The following is a 16,820-nucleotide window of genomic DNA, read 5'->3' as shown; positions in this document are numbered from 1 at the left end:
CAGTGCTAAACAACAACTCTGCCTTAGTCAAAAGGTACACATCTTTCAAAATGAAAAGCAGTTTATTCTAAAAATAAATAAATAAATGGCTGGACAGTGTACTGGTTAAGAGCATCACCTTTGACTTGGGAGACCAGGGTTCGAATCCTGGCTAGGGTCAGTACCTATTCAGTAAGGAGTGCCAAGGCAAGACTCCCTAACGCTGCAGGAAGGCCTCTTGAGCATGCCCTAGTGGCTGCAGCTCTTGAGTGCTTTGGGCATGATTCACAAAGCTTTTTCATCTGATTTCAACTTATCTATGTTACATTTTTAAGCTCCCAAAGAGCAAAAATATAATATAATTAAGACAAGAAAGTTAAGTTAACCAGGAAAAACTTATGGTGCTTTGAGTGATTATTTTGCTCGTAATGTGCTGAAAGGTTATTTTTATCAATTAGGTGATAAGTCATGTTTGAGAAGTTTTGTGAATAGAGCCCTTTGAGTCCAACAGGAGAAAAGCGCTATACAAATGTTTGTATTATGAATAAATACAATATATAAACACTGTTATAAAGTATACAAAATGGTATTTTCGGTATGTTTTAACTTTGGACTAACAAAGCACAGTTGATTAATTCTGTACTTATTGTAAAATGGATGGTGTGTCTTCACTATAGAGTAGGATTACAAAGAGGGTACTGACATGGTCTCTGCAATATTGGATGATTTGTAAAATCGATATCTGGTTTAATTATATTTAGTGACAGGTAAGCAAGGCGGGGTTCTCCTTTATGTTGTATTTTCATAACTTCCACCTCCTGTGTTCCCTCCTCACAGGAAGTTACATGTTAATTTGAGCTTTCTATAAAGGACCTACACACACAATAACTGTCACCCGTGAGAAATATGAGATCAAAGATTCCAAGTATGCATCACTGGGGAAATACATCAGCAGAGGTTATATTAGCTGGAATATACCGGCCTGTCACACATATGTTAGATAGCCTGGCTGATTCTCTTTTGTGAACTATAGAGGTGTAATGTACACATTTTCCAGCGTACTACTACAATACTATGTGTGCATCAGCTTAGTTAGGAGTACAACGAAGCCACGTATATTTTTTTTTTCACTAATGTCGCTGTAGAGGTGCAGAGAAACCCAGATTCAGCACCATCTGCAATACTGCTAGCCACAAATGTCCAAACTGGTCCCCGGAGGGCCAATCACAAGAAATAGCTATGGTTTTAATGGTCACAGTTACCATAATACAGGATTTCTCCTTACTCCACACCATCAATTATGTCTCATATGACAAGTTCACCTTAAAGAACATCCGAGGTGACATGTCACATGATGAAATAGAGATGTGTATGTACAGTGCCAAGCACCCAAATAACTATGCTGTGTCCCTATTTTCTGCTTTTACTGCCTGAAAGAGTTAAAAATCAGGTATGCAAGTGACAGTTTCTGTCTGGGTCAAGACCGGGTCGGACAACAGCATAACCCTCACTGATAAGGAATTGCAGCCATAAACTACTTTCCTAGCTGTAAATGGTTTCTGAGATCAGGAAAGAGATTTAAAGAGACTTTGAAGTCTCTAAAAAAACGTCTTTTTACTTCACTAATCTGTTTAATACTTTAGCCCTAACTAAACCGCTGCATCCCCGCCGCTATGAACTATATAAATCCCCCAAACTCCCCGATGCACACTATGGGGAGTGCTTCCGTGTGATGCAGGGCTATGAGCTGCAGCCCTGCCTCACACGCGTCTGTCAGCCCGGATCGCCGCCTCTCCCCGGCCCCTCTCAGTCTTCCTTCACTGAAAGGGGCGGGGGAGAGCTGGAAATCGGCTGCTGACAGACACGTGAGGCAGGGCTGCAGCTCATAGCTCTGCCTCAGACGGAAGAGCTTAGGGCAGCAAAATCCACGACCAAGAAAGTCGTGGATTTTGCAGGGGTGAGGGAGAGGGGAGTTAGGGGGGATTTAGATCGTTTACAGCGACAGGGATGCGGTGGTTTAGTTAGGGCTAAGGTATTAACCAGATTTATGAAATAAAAAGAAGTTGTTTTTTTTAAAGACTTCAGAGTCTCTTTAAAAAGGGTCAATAGTTCATAGATTTAGCTCTGGCATACTTGAAAGAATGTGTCATTGAGAAGAGACCATGAAACAGTAAAAACTTAAAAAAAGTAGATTTCAATATAAAATAAAACTCTGGGATAACTTAAAGAGAATCTGTACTCTAAAATTCTTACAATAAAAAGCATACCATTCTATTCATTATGTTCTCCTGGGCCCCTCTTTGCTGTTTCTGTCACTTCCTACTGAGATCCTAGCTTGTAATTGCCAGTTTTAGGCAGTGTTCACAAACAAAAAACATGGCTGCTAATCAGCATGTGACAGGCTCAGAGAAGTTCAGTCTGTGACTCATACAGAGCCTGCAGGGGGCGTGGAGAGGGTGTGCATTACTTCTATCCTATCACTAAAGTTTGCTTTCTTAAAACAGAAAGAATTTGCGATAATTCAGGTTGGAGTGAGCTTGAGATGTCTCCCAGTGCATCACTGCTGAATATATGCAAATTAACCATTGTACCCTTAGCAGCTAAACACACCTCCAGAACCGCTGGAATGCAATGATGTGTCAGCTTGTTAATTTGTACAGAGCCAGAATAATCCAACATGCATACAGACTGTTTCGGATTGTTTGATCCTCATCAGTGCATGGCATGGATTAATTTGGCTCTATACAGTAGGGCTTGTAATATATGCAAATGGTTAATTTGCATATATTCAGCAGTGATGCACTGGGAGACATCTCAAGCTCACTCCAACCTGAATTATCGCAAATTCTTTCTGTTTTAAGAAAGCAAACTTTAGTTTTTCTTAACATCTTAGTAAGGGGGCTTTTAGGACTATTGTAGTCCCTTACACGCTCCAATGAGTTCTGGGTCACCATGAGCTTGCTGGTTAGTCTGTACCTATCCTATCACAGCAGAGCAGCACATTCCTGCCTGAGCCAACAAAGCCGGCAAAGGAAAGAAGATTAGATTAGATAACAGATAATACAGCCACTGTGCAACTAGGAAAGGCTGCAGTAAGACAGACCACATTAGAACAGGTATAGGAACTCATAGGATAGAAGAAATAAGGCTGAAAATTTTGTTACAGAGCCTCTTAAAAAAAAAAAAAAAAACATTTTAAGAAGAAGCAGAATAGATACAATTTGTTATCTCATTTATTTATTTTCACCTCGGATGTCCTTCAAGTTACACTGGCAGCCATACCAGATCTCTTGAAGTGGCGAAAGTGTTACTTACTAACAGGATGTCCAAGTTCCCATAACACAGTTGTACATGCTTCATCTTCAGCTGGCTTTTTCCGCTGGGGGTGTTTCTAAAGGTAGAAAAAGCAGTGAAATAAAGCAAATTAATAAGAGGTTTATAAACAATAAAATGACAAACTGCTAGTCTGTAATGTATACTAATCACAAAACCTGATTACCATACACATTAAACAATATTCCTCATTTTTAGGTCATATTAAAACATAACTTTTAATAAATTACATGTAATAAAATAGAACAATGTAAAGATAGACTGTCTGTCAATTACTTGTATAGCTCCTTTTTACTTATAAACTCGGGGTCTACAGTGAGCTATAATGGAGAGTATCTCCACCCCTGAGTTCAATGATACATTAAGGTAATTACATATACCCATCTAGGGCAGGGGTGTCAAACTCAAATACAAAGTGGGCCGAAACTGTACACTGGGATCTAGTCACGGGCCAACCTCAATGTCTACTGGCCACCTTCCTCCCTTATAAAATTCTCTGGTATCTAGTGGTCCTCCCTCCCCTATACAGTTCACTTGTGTCTAGAGATCACCACCTCCTCTATGCAGCTCCCTAGTGTTTAGTGCTTTCCCCCTACCTCCCCATATGTCTTCCATGGTGTTCTAGGGCTTCACCTTCAATATATCTTCCCTGGTGGCCTCGAGTTGGCCAAACATAATGCAAAGTGGGGAAACCACTTGAGGGCCAAATTGAATGGTTCGGAGGGCCAAATTTGGCACGTGGGCCTGAGTTTGACATGTATGCCCTAGAGCCAAAGTGAATGTCAGGACAGCTGGTTATGTGATCTATAAAGTCCTTACATGATACATTATTGTACATTGGTTACAGCATCGATGGTCACCTTTTGTCTTCTTCTCTGTCTTAGCAGTCCTATGAGGTTTTCAACAAGGAAAAGTACAAAAATTCCGCCAAGTACGGCCAGCCCTTTCAGCACTGGCTCCACTGGATGGGATCCATCACGATGATCAGATTTTGTGTGATCTTCCTGAGACTGCAGGATACAAATAGCAATGTTACTGCATAGCAAATGCATACAGCCTTAATATGAAAGACCAGCCATACAGAGCACACAGACCTCCGCCAAACACACCACAATACGTGCGTGCGTGCGTGCGTGTGTGTGTGTGTGTGTGTGTGTGTGTGTGTGTGTATGTGTGTGTTAGGAACCAATCCGATTTTATATTTACTTCAATAAAAGATTCAGGATGAGAGGATGTTGGGGTTTAATTTGTGGTCCTACTATCAGATGCATGTCACCTCATTACAGTATTTCTATACATGAAGTGGACTCCTATCATGAAAGGGCTGGTGCACACCAAGAGCGCCTCTGAGTGCTTTTTAAAACATTAGCACTTTGAAAAGCGCGTGGCTAATGTATTTGTATGGCATGGATCACACCAGAGCGATGTGATTTTTTTACCCATCGCAAACGCGGGTCCTGCAGCATTTCTGAGGTGATTCAACCTTAATGTTCAGTATAGGAAAAGTGGAAAATCACTGTAAATAAATGCTAGAAAATCGCTAGGCACATGCCTGAAATCACTGAAAAATCACTTTTAAAAAACGCTTAGCGTTTGCGATTACGGTGTGCACTGGCCCTTACTCTTAGCAAATTAAAAAGCCAGCTTTCAAGTCAGATAGATAGACATATAGATAGAAAGAAATATTCAGGCAGTGATCTCTTGCATACACAGGATTGAAGTTTAAAGAAAATATCTGGTATATCAGAAGATTGCTCCTTTTATCTGTTGAGCCATCCAATTACCCTTATTGAAAACTTTTAGCATTCTTTGCATGGTAACAGCAACATAAAGGACTTTTACATACGTGAGGCAAGAGGTGCAGCAGAGCATCACCGCAGAGTGTCCCCACAGCTAATGCCACCAAGAACCTAAGGAGGTAGCGGAAGAGAGGACGTCTGAGTAGGGGAACAAAGGCCACAGCCAGGAGTGACGGGACACTGATTACTGTGACAGCAAGTGCCCCCCAACCCAACACTGCAAAACAGAAGACACTGTTAGAAATAGGAAGGACAGATGATAGAACTATACTTGCATAACAGGCATGTTACTTAGTGTGTGTGTGTGTGTATATATATATATATATATATATATATATATATATATATATATATATATATATATATATATATATATATATATATATATATATATATATATAGGGGGGGGGGGAGAGGTGTATGCGTGGGTGAGTATGTGTGGGTAAGGGTGTATGTGTGTGTAAGGGTGTATGTGTGTAAGTATGCGTGTGTATGGGGGGAGGTGCATGCGTGGATGTATATGTGTGTGTAAGGGTGTATGTGTGTGTGTATGTGTGTGTAGTAGTAGTAGTAGTAGTAGTATTTGCATGTAGGTGTGTCATTAGTGCTCCATGCTCTGGGTGAGCAAGTGCACACAGTGGAATGCAGAAGCAATTATTCTTCATGACAACTATGGTGTCAGACTACATTAAATACTGGAGTACGGCTGCAAGCAAAATGTAACCTTTGCACTTTGGACGCAATAGATATTTTCTAAACCTGCTTAGTAACTCAATTACTAGGATAAATGCTAATTTCTTTCTTCACAGAAAACTATATGGCACCTATTCAGTAATACAGGTGAGCAGTGTTTGCATTTTATTGTAATGTATTTATATAGCATTGATTTGTTCCATAGTACTATACCGAAGTACATATTGATGTCACAAACTGTCCCTCAGAGGTGCTCACAATCTAATCCTTACCACAATTATAGGCTAACTAGACCTCAGGCCTGTTACAATAACGGGCGCTAGCCCTTGGCCGCAACGCTGCTCACACCCCTCCCCACCCCTCTTTGCCTCCGCCAACACCGCTGCAATATCACCCGCACAGTCAGCTACGGGTACACTACACATACATGGCCGCACAACACAACGGACGAAATGTGTACGCATACCGCAACGTGCGCACGCGTCCACCTCCTGCACCCATCCTCCTGTGCTGTCTAAAGTCCACCGACGTGCTGCACCTGCACGCTGACCTAAACACATGGACGCAGGAGGACGCAGGGACACAGGCAGATTATTATATAGGATGTCCCTGTCGTAGCCTAAGGAAAATTAAGGGGTGATCCAACTAACTTACCAGAATGTTTTTTTAAAATTTGCAAGAAAACCTGTAAGAATCTATATGTAGGTTGCTATTGGCAACAGCACACCACCCCTTTTGCTCCGGCACCAGCAACTCATTAGAGCTGCAACTCACAGCGACAGCATACAGGAGATAGAGCGGAGACAGCCACCTTCACCTTTCAAGGGGTTTATTAAGCAATCAGGCATCTTGTGTTACATGTTGATTTCTTCAGAGTATAAACAGTCTTTCCTGTGTCCTATGTACATCACATATATTTACAGCATACAGACATGAAGCTAGTATTCTAACTAGGAAGCATAGAGAGCAGGATAGCATGCAGAAGACGAAGCAGAAGTACAGTAGTCTCTGCCATCCTATCTCCCTCTTTTATATAAACATCAAAGAGTTAAATTCTGACATCACCTGAGCCATACCCCCAAGCCTACAATTGGCGGGCATGGGCATGTGACCCACATACACCATTGCTTTATGACCTAGATGCAAGGAATACAATGTTTTGTAAATATCGGCTTTGTTTACCGTTTCCGTCGTCTAACAGTCGGTACAGTTAGACCTGAAATCATATTATATGTCCTTCGTAGCAGAACATGTTTCTTGTAAATGACTGCATAATTTCTCTCCGAGAAACCATGCTGAAAGAGACCCTGCATCTCAAGTCTTTACTAGACATTAGTACCTGAGGCCTAGAATTCAAGTATACTTACATTCTAACAGCCCCCCTGAAATGACTTGAGGTACAGGTTTCTCCATTAGGGTTCAGACGGTACCTATGAGCCTGTTTTTATTATGTTTCACCCTTCAATGCTCGTTTCTAAACACACTCTCTCTGCTCTTAGTGAATTCCCCTGGGAGGGAGAGCAAGACTTCTTGTCTCTCTGGGAAGGCCCTTCTTCTAAGCCCTCATCCCATTCTCCGCTCAGCATTCTTGTCACAGGCGTATCCACTTGACCATGGAAAGGTGAAACTTGTTTGTAATCAAAGCGACGGAACAGTGCTAGGGGTCTTCTAGAAAACCACCTTTATACAATCAGCTCCGTCCCATAGGTACCGCTGAAACCTTGTATTATGTGGCTTAGCTTTAAAGAGAATCTGTATTGTTAAAATCGCACAAAAGTAAACATACCAGTGCGTTAGGGGACATCTCCTATTCCCTTCTGTCACAATTTCGCCGCTCCCCGCCGCATTAAAAGTGGTTAAAAACAGTTTTAAAAAGTTTGTTTATAAACAAACAAAATGGCCACCAAAACAGGAAGTAGGTTGATGTACAGTATGTCCACACATAGAAAATACATCCATACACAAGCAGGCTGTATACAGCCTTCGTTTTGAATCTCAAGAGATCATTTGTGTGTTTCTTTCCCCCCTGAGGGGGGAGTGCATAGCAGAACCACAACACTGAAGAACTTGGCAGCCTTCCAGACACAGGCTGACAAGTCTGACAAGGGAAAGATACATTGATTTATTACAAAGACTGTGATAGTACAAAGTGCTGCAGTAAGCCAGAACACATTAGAATAGCTTTTGGAACTTGTAGGATGATAAAAAAACAGGATGCAATTTTTGTTACGGAGTCTCTTTAAGATATAGGCTTGTGAGATTGTGTACTTGACACCAATCCTCTAACCATGTTTATTTGTTTGCGTAATTTTAAACACAAACTCACATGTGTAATGATGCATATGATTGTAATCCCCATCACTACGACCAGTGGGTGCAGGAAAAAAAATTTAACTGCGGAGGCCCAGTCTGAGTGCCCCTGGAATATCGCCAGAAATCTTCTCCACCAGGTCAGACTGGAACTCACCTGATTATATTTGTGTTCAACCTCTGTCAGCTCTCCTTGATCATGGTGAAATATCACCTCTAATTTAATGTTATGTTTGTTTAACCTTTTTAACAAAGTGTTGTCTTGTGTCAAAACCTGTACCCATTTATCCCATGGTGTGTTACACAGTACGTCCCCCTTGTAAGATTAAACTTGTCTGAACAATTGTGAAAAACTTGTCTGAAAATGTACAATGAATGTGTCCGGGGACATCATGTTAAAAAAACAAACTTTTCCTTCAGTCACTGGAAATATTGGTTTGGCTTCAGGGCGGATCTTTTGAATGGCCGCTGTGCATTCGGTGCTATTAACCACTTGCCGACCAGGGCTGTATTGGCTGATCTCTGCTGCGTGGGCTCTCCAGCCCGCAGCACAGATCAGTATTATGCCAGGGCGATCAGACTTCCCCCCTTTTTTCCCCACTAGGGGGATGTCCTGCCGGGGGAGGTCTGATCGCCGCCGGCCATCTGCGTTTTGCGGGGGGGGGGGGGGGGGGGCTACTCAAAGCCCCCCTCCGAAACCATTTCCGCCCTCTGCCTCCTTACCTCCCTCCCTCCCTCTCTCCGTAATGCGCAGGACGGAGTTCCGTCCTGCGCATTGAAGGATAGGCTTCCGCCTATCAGATGCCGGCGATCCCCGGCCAATCAGAGGCCGGGGATCGCCGATCTGCCTGATGTAAACAGCGGGGATTTCTTCCCCGCGTGTTTACATTTTGCCGGCGAGCCGCAATCGCCGGCTCTCCGGCTGTTCACGGAGACACCCTCCGTGAACTGACATGGAAAGGCCGCTCGATTGAGCGGCCGTTTCCATGGTAACCCGCAGACGACCAGTTTACGCCGATCGGCGTTAGCTGGTCGTCAAGAGGTTAAGCCAGCAGGCTTCATCACCAAATCTGACTTGTCCTGGTGGCAAACACAGGTACTTATCTGCAAATTGCCAGCCTGATGACAAGTCCACTTGTTTCACTTCTCCATCGAGCACCACAAAATGCTGACCTCTCAGGTCATGGTGTAAGACATGCAAAAGATCCCTCCCCAGTTTTGATAAGGCGAGTACATGTGTTTCCTTTCCTTTTCTTTCTCTCTTGGACAGCGCAGCGTCTCCCCGCAGCGGTGCAGGGAGGGAGGAGGGAGGCTGTTGTTTTTTATCCTTTTCTCTCTCCTTCACTCTCTCTCTCTCTCTCTCTCTCTCGCTTTGGATGTCTGCGGAGGGGGAGAGAGAGAGAGAGAGAGAGAGAAAGTAACAGTGTTTGGGATTTTTCTTTGACATTCTGCAAGGTTTCAGTGCTACGTGCCAATTTAAATGGTGAAAGTTTGATTGGGGCCACAAGGGTTAGCATGGGATGTTAGTTTAATGGATCAGGGGACATTTTGCAGTAGAGAGGTAGAATCCTGGGAAACATCAGGTAGCACCCCGGGGACTCTCTATGATAAAAGGGTGATGGAACTAAAAAGAGGTCATTCAACAATTAGGCACATTGGGACAGTAGAATGTGGGTAGCCAGTATCATCTGAACATGGTTTTGGGAACAGCTAACGCACAACACCTATCAGGTTCAGGGGTACATTCCTTCAGGGGTACACTCAAAGGCACATTCAAACAATTCACAAAAAGATGATTGCACATGGTAAGGGTGCTGCATGGGAAATAGCATGTATATCCATGCAGACTGAGTTAACGGCAGATTTCAAGAGAATGGCTCAAGCCTTATCAGAAGGTAAACCTCCTTTACAACTGAGACTTGACAAGGAGAGATTTATCAATTTTCCTGGGGAGGGATCTTTTGCATGTATTATGCTGGATACACACCATGAGTTTCCGCGTCGAATGCGTCCGTCGATACGCGTTGATTTGATTATTTCCGAGCATTTCCGAACGAATTTCGATGATTTTTAGGTCGATTGCCATGTAAAGTATGGCAAATCGACCTAACGATCCATCGAAGCTTGAATCGGACATGTCGTAAATAATCGAATCGACGCGTATCGACGGACGCATTGAACGCGGAAACGCATGGTGTGTATCCAGCATTACACCATGACCTGAGAGGTCAGCATTTTGTGGTGCTCAGCAGAGAAGTGAAACAAGTGGATTTGTCATCAGGCTGGCAATTTGCAGATAAGTACCTGTGTTTGCTACAAACATAGGTAGCATAAATAAACTCTATGCAGTGTCCTGGCCCTGATTTGAACCTGGGACCCTACCATTGCAAGGCAAGAGCAGTATGTACTACTATGAGTAAGATCTCATGTTAGTCTTCATACTGGCAATGCATTTTGTGCTGTACTGACTGGGGACTGGAGTTCTGTAGGAGGAATGCCTGGGGGAAGACGTTTCTTGTGCGCCTGCTGGTTCTTCTGGAGGGAATGGCTCTGAAGCGGTGGCCCGATGGGAGGAGCTGGAAGAAGAGACTACCTGGGTGGGAGGTGTCATGTGAAATCCCAGTGACCCTCATCCTCATTCTAGCAGTGTGAAAGAGGTCTAGATGTGGCAGGGGTGATCCTCTGATCCTCTCCGCAGCGATAATTACTCTATGTTATTTATATGTGTCGCTAGCGGGTGCCCCAGCATACCAGACAATGAGGGAGGAGTAGAGGATGGACTCAATGGTAGCAGTGTAGAAGCTGATGAGCAGCTTACGTGGGATTCCAAAAATGTTTTAGTTGGTAAAAAAAAGAATAACCTCTGCTGTGCCTTCTTAGGAATTTTAGTGGGGTTCTGCCCCAGGTCCTTAGATATGGTTGTGCAAATGAACCGGACACGCTTCCATTGGCACCACGGTTATTATTATTATTTATTCTTTTATATAGCGCCAACATCTTCCACAGAGCTTTACAGAGTATATATAATCTTGTCACTAACTGTCCCTCAGAGGAAACCCACACAGACACGGGGGAGAACATACAAACTCCATGCAACTAGTGCCCTGGCTAAAATCCAAACTGGGGACCCAGCGTATGTCATTGGCTTCTTTCATATTTTGCCTTGTTTAGTTGGCTTTAAAGAGGAACTCCAGTAAAAATAATGTAATAAAAAAGTGCTTCATTTTTACAATAATTATGTATACATGATTTAGTCAGTGTTTGCTCATTGTAAAATCTTTCCTCTCCCAGATTTACAGTCTGACATTTATCACATGGTGACATTTTTACTGTGGGCAGGTTATGTAAGCTGCTCCTAGCTGTTTTGGCTGTTACAGACAGCTGTAAACAGCTAATTCCTGTCTGTGAACATTGTTACATTGTGGCAGTTTGCCCAGAGTACCGCAGTACCAGAGCCTCTTGTGGGAGGGGTTTCATCACAAAATCAGTCATACAGCGCCCCCTGATGGTCTGTTTGTGAAATGCAATAGATTTGTCATGTAAAAGGGGGTATCAGCTACTGATTGGGATAAAGTTCAATTCTTGGTCGGAGTTTCTCTTTAAGTGTACAGTTATCTGTGAAGAAAGTGAACAGACATTGACATTGATACATAAATACAGTGACCTGGGTTTGGATGTAATCATATTTATAGCTGTAGAATGAGGTGGAAGGATTAGCACTAACAGGACATTACAGGTACTGCCAATTGTGGAAAGGGCAACGATGGGGTATTCACTTTGTATTCCCTTATAATGGATAACCCACACCTCATCATATGGTTCCCTTTACAGAACTAAGATGAGGCCTCCAGAAACCCTTACCAGCCTGAAAGAATATTACTGAAGGTAATGTGAGAAAATGTATGAAGTACAAGGCAGAAAGCCATTTACTATATACTGCACCTTTTAGCAGGGACGGCTGGGACTTTCTTACATCGTGAGTCACCTGATCATTGTGCTTAATGCACACACGGCTGTCGATCTGGTAGAGAAGGGCTGGGCAAAGCAAGGTGAACTGCTTAGGTGTGATCTCCGACGCCCAACTAAGGCCAAAGTTCAGGAGGAGCTGAGTTACATTCAGACACTGTAAAGAGGATTAACATGGATGAAGTAAACATTTCCTTACATAACACTTATTATTGAGGATGGTGAGGATGAATCTCTCCATAATAATGGCAGGCAGACAAGCTGTCCTACAGTGCTGAAGAACATAAATCAAAGACTGCTGAGCAATACAAAATATCATGATGCCCTCAGTCAACGTATCATTACAAGCACCCTGTGCATAATATATTGATACTACTACTACTCTATATAGAACATATTAGCTTTGATGGCCTTTTTTGATTATGCCAATCACTATGTTATCCAAATGTGTTGCCAACATTTTACCAAGTTTTTAAAAACATAGTATGCTGCATAAGAAGATAACAGAATAATCCACAAAATGTAATGGGTGGGATTTCATTTAAATTCTGATCAATCTCTTATGTCCTTTTTAAAGGACATCTGAGGTGAGAGGTATAATGGAAGCTTTCATATTTATTTTCTTTTAATTAATACCAGTTGTCTGACAGTCCTGCTGATCAGTACTGCCTGAATGACACACCTGAAACATGCATGTAGCCAATCTTGTCCGATTAGTGTCAGAAACAGGTGTTCTATCAAGAAGGGGCATAAAGATGAACTTACGGTAAAATAAAAATCTTGTAGATTTTTTTGTGTAAAGTTAAATCAAGATATTGTGTACCTTAATTCCCATCATCTCTTGTTATTCTGCATAAATTGATGAAACATATGGCCTCATTTTGTGTGTTAGGATGACCGTTATCTGCTGTCATTTGACTTCTCACATTGTCATCTGAAAGCCGGCAGTCGGCAGAACTATAAACTAGCATCAGCCATCAGTAAGTCCCATAGTTAAGATCAGAAACTCAACATGGACTTTGTTTACTAAGTTCTCCCTGCTCCCCATCTGGCAGCTGCCTAGCCTAAATGTTGGTGCAGAAGACAGCCAGTGATATGAATGGGATGTGTGGCTGGCATATAGGCAGTGTAGTAGGACCAGGTGAAAGTAGAGCATGCATTGGGAGGAGGGCTGGCAAATGCAGGATGGGGGAATAGCTGGGCTTACAAATCAGGTTGTCCAGTCAAACATTGAGATTTTCTGGAGCTCAATAAAGCGCCATTAGTGGTAGTAGTTTGTCCTGCTGGGATGGCCAGGCTTGCCCCCAGTTTACTGTCATGCTACCCTACAGACAGGGGCGTAGCTAAAGGAGAGCAGTCCCTGCAATCGCATGAGGGCCAAGAACTTTGTTGGGCCCCAACTACCAACCTTCTGTTCCTCTGATACAGGGTACTACAATTCAGATCTGGTGTTTTTGTGGCTACACTTGTTATGGGTGTGAAGATCATGATGACCATGCCTTTTTTATGCCGTAAAGGGAAGAAAGGTAAGGGGTGCGAACATTTGAAGGGGGAGGGGCATCAAAGTTTCGCTGGGGGGGGGGGGGGGGGGCCATGAATTGTAGTTATGCCTGGCTACAGGATTACATAAGTATGAATCAGGATCTGACTAATGAATTCTACACATGCAGCAGTTGGCTCAGGAAAATAGAGGAAGATGACTTGCTGGCCGCCTGGACTATAGTATACAAAAACATTTATATCTGGAAACTAGGGATGGTCAGTGAGCTGCAAATAATTCCAAGTTATGCAAGGATAAGCAAATGTAGCGTGCAAATGTATGCTGTTTGGTAAATTGACCAATTGAATAACACCTTGGCAGAATTGATTGGTCAATTTCAAAGTTGCATACTAAAATTGCATAATCCTGCATCAACTCAAAATCATTTGCATCTCATTGACCTTTCCTACTAGGATCATGAGGGACATATAAAGCACTGGACACTGCAGAGAGGTTTGTGGAACTAAAAGGAACAGCACAATAGGTTTGTTTTTAAATATATCATAATAGTAATGTATAGAAATCTATGTTTTAGGAATGTTATCGTTGGCCACAATAAACATATCCTTTACCACAAATATGCTGTCAGTTTACAAGAAACTGTATTTAAAGATCGGGGCAGAGGACAGTGGTAAAAACAATACAGGATTAGTGGCGGTGTATTGCCTTGGCACCCACAGAGCAACATTCTATCACAGGTATAAGAAAAAGCAAGGAGTTTTAAATCAGGATGAAATCAATAAAGTTAGTATTATAAAATAAAATGACCCGTAGTAATGAAAATTTTACTGCAGCCCAAAGTCTAAACAGGTTAATAAATAATTTCATCAGGAAAGATGCAGGTCTAGAAATCCCTGCTCACAGAATGCTGCATGTATATTATAACCCTGATGGCAGTATAATAGTACTGTATTGTTTCATAATATAACTAGCTGCTATGCTGTTTTGTGGTGGAATCTGACCATCAGAGGTGTTACAAACACAGCAATCTATAACACCAATCATATATTGTACTAATGTTTCTACTTCAGCCATTTGCTTTCTTCCCAAAGCATATGAAATGTCAGATAGCAAAGTAACTGTGGCCCTGGTGGGAATCTAGTGATCCTATACTGTTATTGAACTGTGGTCCCTTCTTTAAATGTATTGATAGTTCATATGGCCCAAAGCATTGCTGGAATCCTGATCCCCATAGCACTGTAGGTGAGAGTGAAACTGCAGAGAGGGCAAGTCTTTGCCTAAATGTAAATTAGGTTGGAACATGATATAAGCTCATCAGCAACAATTGTGTTTTGTGGATGTGGATGACAACTAGAGGGTTTAGAAACGTGGTGGAAGCATACAAACTTCAACAGATTAAATCAAAACTGAGACTTGAATTTAGTTTAGCAAGGCAAGAGTTCAAGGAGAGCAGCCTTATGATACTGTAGCATTGCAGCCATGCACAAGCAAGTCATAAATGATAGGCAATACCCTCAGTAATCAGGCAGCAGCTTACACAGGAAGCATGGGTCTCATCAGCTGGCGCATTTGAGGTAATCCACACAGGCCCAGTGTAGTTTGCAGATAGTGAGCAGGCTGGTACAAGTGGCTGCAAGCCCGCTCATGGATCTGCGACTGACGTATGATGCGTGCGCCTGAATACTTTCCACTATAGCCGGATACAGAATACCACAGGGGCCAAAAAACAGGTTACCTATAACAGAAGTTCTATTACATCAGGGTTTACTATACCAGGTGTTACTTCAATATACTTATACATGGGGCTTGGCTGGGACTTGGACACATAGTTTACTATACCTGAATGTTTACTATAGTGTGTTTATACTGTATATGTACCTATGTATACCTTACGTTACATGCAAGTTCTGGTATACTGTAAGGAAGCTAGCAATAGAAGTGACATGTAAAATCCCCTAATTAATAAAATGACAGAATGGCTTATTAGCGGGTTCTTACATCCTCATGCTGGTGGGCGTTCTCCAAATGATGATGCTGTAAAAACTGCTGCAGTATATCTCGGTGTGGCCACGGCTGCTGTGGATGTAAAGGATCTATCTTCTCATCAGGTAGAGCCGGTTCTCCATGATGTGTCTTCTGATTTGTAGTATGTGGTGTATCATGCGTTACGTCTGAGGCGATATTCACTCTGTCCCCCCACAATACAGAGAAAGTGAAAATGAGTAAAGCACTTATTATTAGTAATCAGGTCAACATAGAAACAATACAATCCTGGAGATGATCTTCAGCTTTATGAAAGGATAAGCACGTTTCTGTCTCCCAACAGTGAGAGATTAAACATGAACAGTATCTCTCACCCCAAAGCCTCGTACACTCGTACTGTCGCCTACAGAGATCGGGAATCAAACACTCGAGTGACAGTTTGGGACCAAGACTGTAAAGGCTAGCGTCGCGCCTGTTATACTATGGAAGTGGGCAGAGGTATGACACAGGCGGGACAAGGGGTGAGTGGAGTTGCATGGGCATCCAACAAGCCGGATCTATAGGTGATGTTGGCGGGGAAGGGCTCCTAAATACGCGCTAGATTCTCGCCCGAGCAAGACTTTTTCAGCCACCCTGATCGAGTTTAATCTAGCATGTGTACTTTAATGTACAGCTAATAATCCCTACTCCCTTCTGTACAGACATACTACTCAACTGATCAGGGTGTAGTGCTAATGAAGAGTAGAGGGAGGAGGACTGGCTGGTGAACAAGCCTGTTTCTTGCTCACCATTTACCAATCTGCTGTCACTAAATGACACCCTGGTACAGCAGTACACACTAGATACTGGCTGAGATGGTCCTGGCCAAAAGTCATCTAGCATGTGTACGAGGGTCTTTGTATTTATATTGTGCTTGCATATTATGCAGTGCTTTGCAGAGTACAAATATACTGTAATTGATTGCTCCATGTCTGGCTCTAATACTAAAGGGGACCTGATTTCTTGCACAGGACAGAAGGAAAACAGAGAAATTTGCCCTGTATATATTTAGAGAGTTTAGCCTGTGTAATTCCCCCTCATCTGTGACTAATCACAAGTTGTAATTTGATCTCTCCTGTGTCAGCTGACTGCCATGGCAGAGCAGCTAATTTGTAAACACAGGATGTTAACCCTACGTTGCACAAAATTCTACTTGTTTTTTACTGAAAAAAGCATATTATTTTGCACACACGTTTCTATGCGGCACCATAGAAGTC

General features: G+C 42.6%; 1 protein-coding gene across 1 annotated transcript in view; it reads right to left on the bottom strand.

Moving 5' to 3' along the window:
- Nucleotides 1–16,820, bottom strand: part of SLC39A5 (solute carrier family 39 member 5) — a 43,708-nt gene that overhangs the window by 9,520 nt on the left and 17,368 nt on the right. Inside the window, exons 4-8 of the mRNA XM_068265181.1 lie at nt 15,580–15,769; nt 12,057–12,237; nt 5,159–5,328; nt 4,173–4,322; nt 3,295–3,370 (exon numbers count right to left, since the gene is read on the bottom strand). Coding sequence (XP_068121282.1) covers nt 3,295–3,370; nt 4,173–4,322; nt 5,159–5,328; nt 12,057–12,237; nt 15,580–15,769 — 767 coding nt within the window. The remainder of the gene's footprint in view (nt 1–3,294; nt 3,371–4,172; nt 4,323–5,158; nt 5,329–12,056; nt 12,238–15,579; nt 15,770–16,820) is intronic.

Source organism: Hyperolius riggenbachi, chromosome 2 (genome assembly GCF_040937935.1).
Source record: "Hyperolius riggenbachi isolate aHypRig1 chromosome 2, aHypRig1.pri, whole genome shotgun sequence".
Lineage (NCBI taxonomy): Eukaryota > Metazoa > Chordata > Amphibia > Anura > Hyperoliidae > Hyperolius > Hyperolius riggenbachi.
The sequence above is the reverse complement of the archived record's forward strand: the minus strand, read 5'-3'. Positions and strand labels throughout refer to the sequence as shown.